This window comes from Pinus tabuliformis, chromosome 4_1, assembly GCF_031772625.1.
Source record: "Pinus tabuliformis cultivar Carrire ecotype Pingquan chromosome 4_1, CPIR1, whole genome shotgun sequence".
In the NCBI taxonomy this organism is placed as follows: Eukaryota; Viridiplantae; Streptophyta; class Pinopsida; order Pinales; family Pinaceae; genus Pinus; species Pinus tabuliformis.
In genome coordinates this window covers 845,237,155-845,239,349 of record NC_142303.1, presented here as the reverse complement: position 1 = coordinate 845,239,349, position 2,195 = coordinate 845,237,155, and the positions used below count along the sequence as shown (strand labels likewise).

Here is a 2,195-nt window from a genome sequence, read left to right as displayed (position 1 = left end):
AAAATTAATGTAAAGATGTAATATTATTATCGACTGCCAAAATCAAAGTGCAGTGCTTGTATTTATCAAATTGCTTGTGTTGCTATCAATGCAATCACAGCATTAAGCATGGATTTATGGTTTCTAATATGGATTGTAACTCTTTTTATTGGATATCATTCAGTGCTATCATTTTCTGATACTGATATTTTTGAAGTTGCAGGTAGAAGCACATAGTTTGTAGGCTAAGGCTTCAGTAAACAGGAAAAATAATTTTAATTAGGTTGTCGGACAGTGGTTATTACAGGGGATTTTCAATTCCCATAGTATTAGCCCTCACTGTTTTTTTTTAATAAATAATCTTTTGTTGTAAAGCATCTTCTGGAAATCTCTAAATATACATGTCTTCAAGTAGGCTTTAAGGCTTTGACTGCTTTGACATATCCTTGGATGGACTATTCAGCCCATCCATATACATGGAAACTACTTGCAGAGGAGAAATAATCTCTACAAGTGGGGTGCCTTGGCGGAACTCTTTCATGCGGCCTCTCTGATTCTTATTTTGAGGGTTAAGAAGCAATCATCTAGGGTGTAAGCATCAAAGTTTTGATAAAAGAAGTCACAAATTCAGCCCTAGTAGTCACCCTTTCATTCCATTTGTGTTTCTTCAAATGCAAATCCTTCCAGGTGTGGGGTGGAAAACATATTTACAGTCGAAAATGGTATCGATTGTAGGAGCAGGAGTGCTGGGATTGACCTACACTTTCATGAAGACTAGATGGCTCTCAGGCCTTATTGTACTGGCACTGGTGGCATGCATTGCCATTTATGGCATGATGATGTTGGTGTGGTCTAAGAGGGCCCTCAAAAGGCAAGGATTTCATAAAATAGATAGCTTTGGAGATCTGGGCTTTGCTGTTTACGGACGTACAGGGAAAGCCATGGTGGATTTTATGGTGGTCCTCTGCATGGCAGGAGTTTGTGTGGGTTATCTCATATTCATAGGGAATATTGTCTTACATGTTTACAGGATCCAAACCACAGCCCAATCCCAAATCCCAAGAATCCTCGTTGAATCCTCATGGAGTCTATTTGTCTACCTCGTTGGATGTTACCAGGAAGGTAGGCTTCATATGGGCCATTTTTCCACTGGAGCTCATCATGAGTGGGATTCGAACCCTTACCCATCTGGCCCCTTTTAGTATTTTTGCAGATATCGTTGACATTTCTGCAATGCTAACTGTTGTGGTGCAAGATGTGTTGTCCATATTGAGTACTGTGGGTCCAGATGTTCAGGCTTTCACTGGTTTCTCTGCTATTCCTTATGGAGTGGGTGTAGCAATCTATGCATTTGAAGGGGTAAGCATGATTTTGCCCCTGGAATTAGCTATGGAGAAAAAACATAGATTTGGTGGAGTTTTGGCCGTTGCATTTCTCTTCATTGCTCTCATTTATGGGGGTTTCAGAGCATTCGGGTATATTTCTTTTGGAAGTGCAACCAGAGATATGGTGACTCTGAACTTGGGGAAAAGCTGGATCACAGATTTTGTTCAGATTGCCCTATGTCTGAACCTTTTATTCACATTTCCACTGATGATGAATCTTGTTTATGAAGTCCTAGAAGTGAGGTTTAGCAGAGGGGAGTTTTCCTTCATGATCAGATCTCTTGCGATTTTATCGATAACAATAGTGCCAATTCTGGTCCCTTCATTTGCAGATTTTTTTATCTCTGATTGGGAGCAATATTGGTTGTATTTTAGTGTTTCTATTTTCTGCTCTGTTTCATTTGCATGCTTGTTGGCATGAATTATCTCTAATATGGATCCTTGCTGATGCCTTGCTCATCGTATTCGGCATTGTATTTGGCATTGGTGGGTCAGTTTCGTCTATTACTCAAATCTGTAGCAAATAAACATTCTTGTAAGTGGCCAGGGTGGAGGTTCCAAGCCATGTCAGGAACATGAAAACCCAATAAGCATGGAGTTATATTTGGGCCTTGAGCTTCACAGGTTCAAACCAAAATTAATGTAAAGATGTAATATTATTATCGACTGCCAAAATCAAAGTGTAGTGCTTGTATTTATCAAATTGCTTGTGTTGCTATCAATGCAATCACAGCATTAAGAATGGATTTATGGTTTCTAATATGGATTGTAACTCTTTTTATTGGTTATCATTCAGTGCTATCATTTTCTAATACTGATATTTTTGAAGTT

General features: G+C 38.9%; 1 protein-coding gene across 1 annotated transcript; it reads left to right on the top strand.

Moving 5' to 3' along the window:
* The first annotated feature begins 698 nt into the window (after window positions 1-698).
* LOC149178864 (amino acid transporter AVT3C-like) lies at window positions 699-1,592 on the top strand. The gene is made up of 3 exons (XM_089422262.1): window positions 699-906; window positions 1,010-1,338; window positions 1,446-1,592. Exons 1-3 carry the CDS (start codon window positions 699-701, stop codon window positions 1,590-1,592), a joined length of 684 nt encoding a protein of 227 aa, XP_089278388.1.
* The last annotated feature ends 603 nt before the right edge of the window (window positions 1,593-2,195 follow it).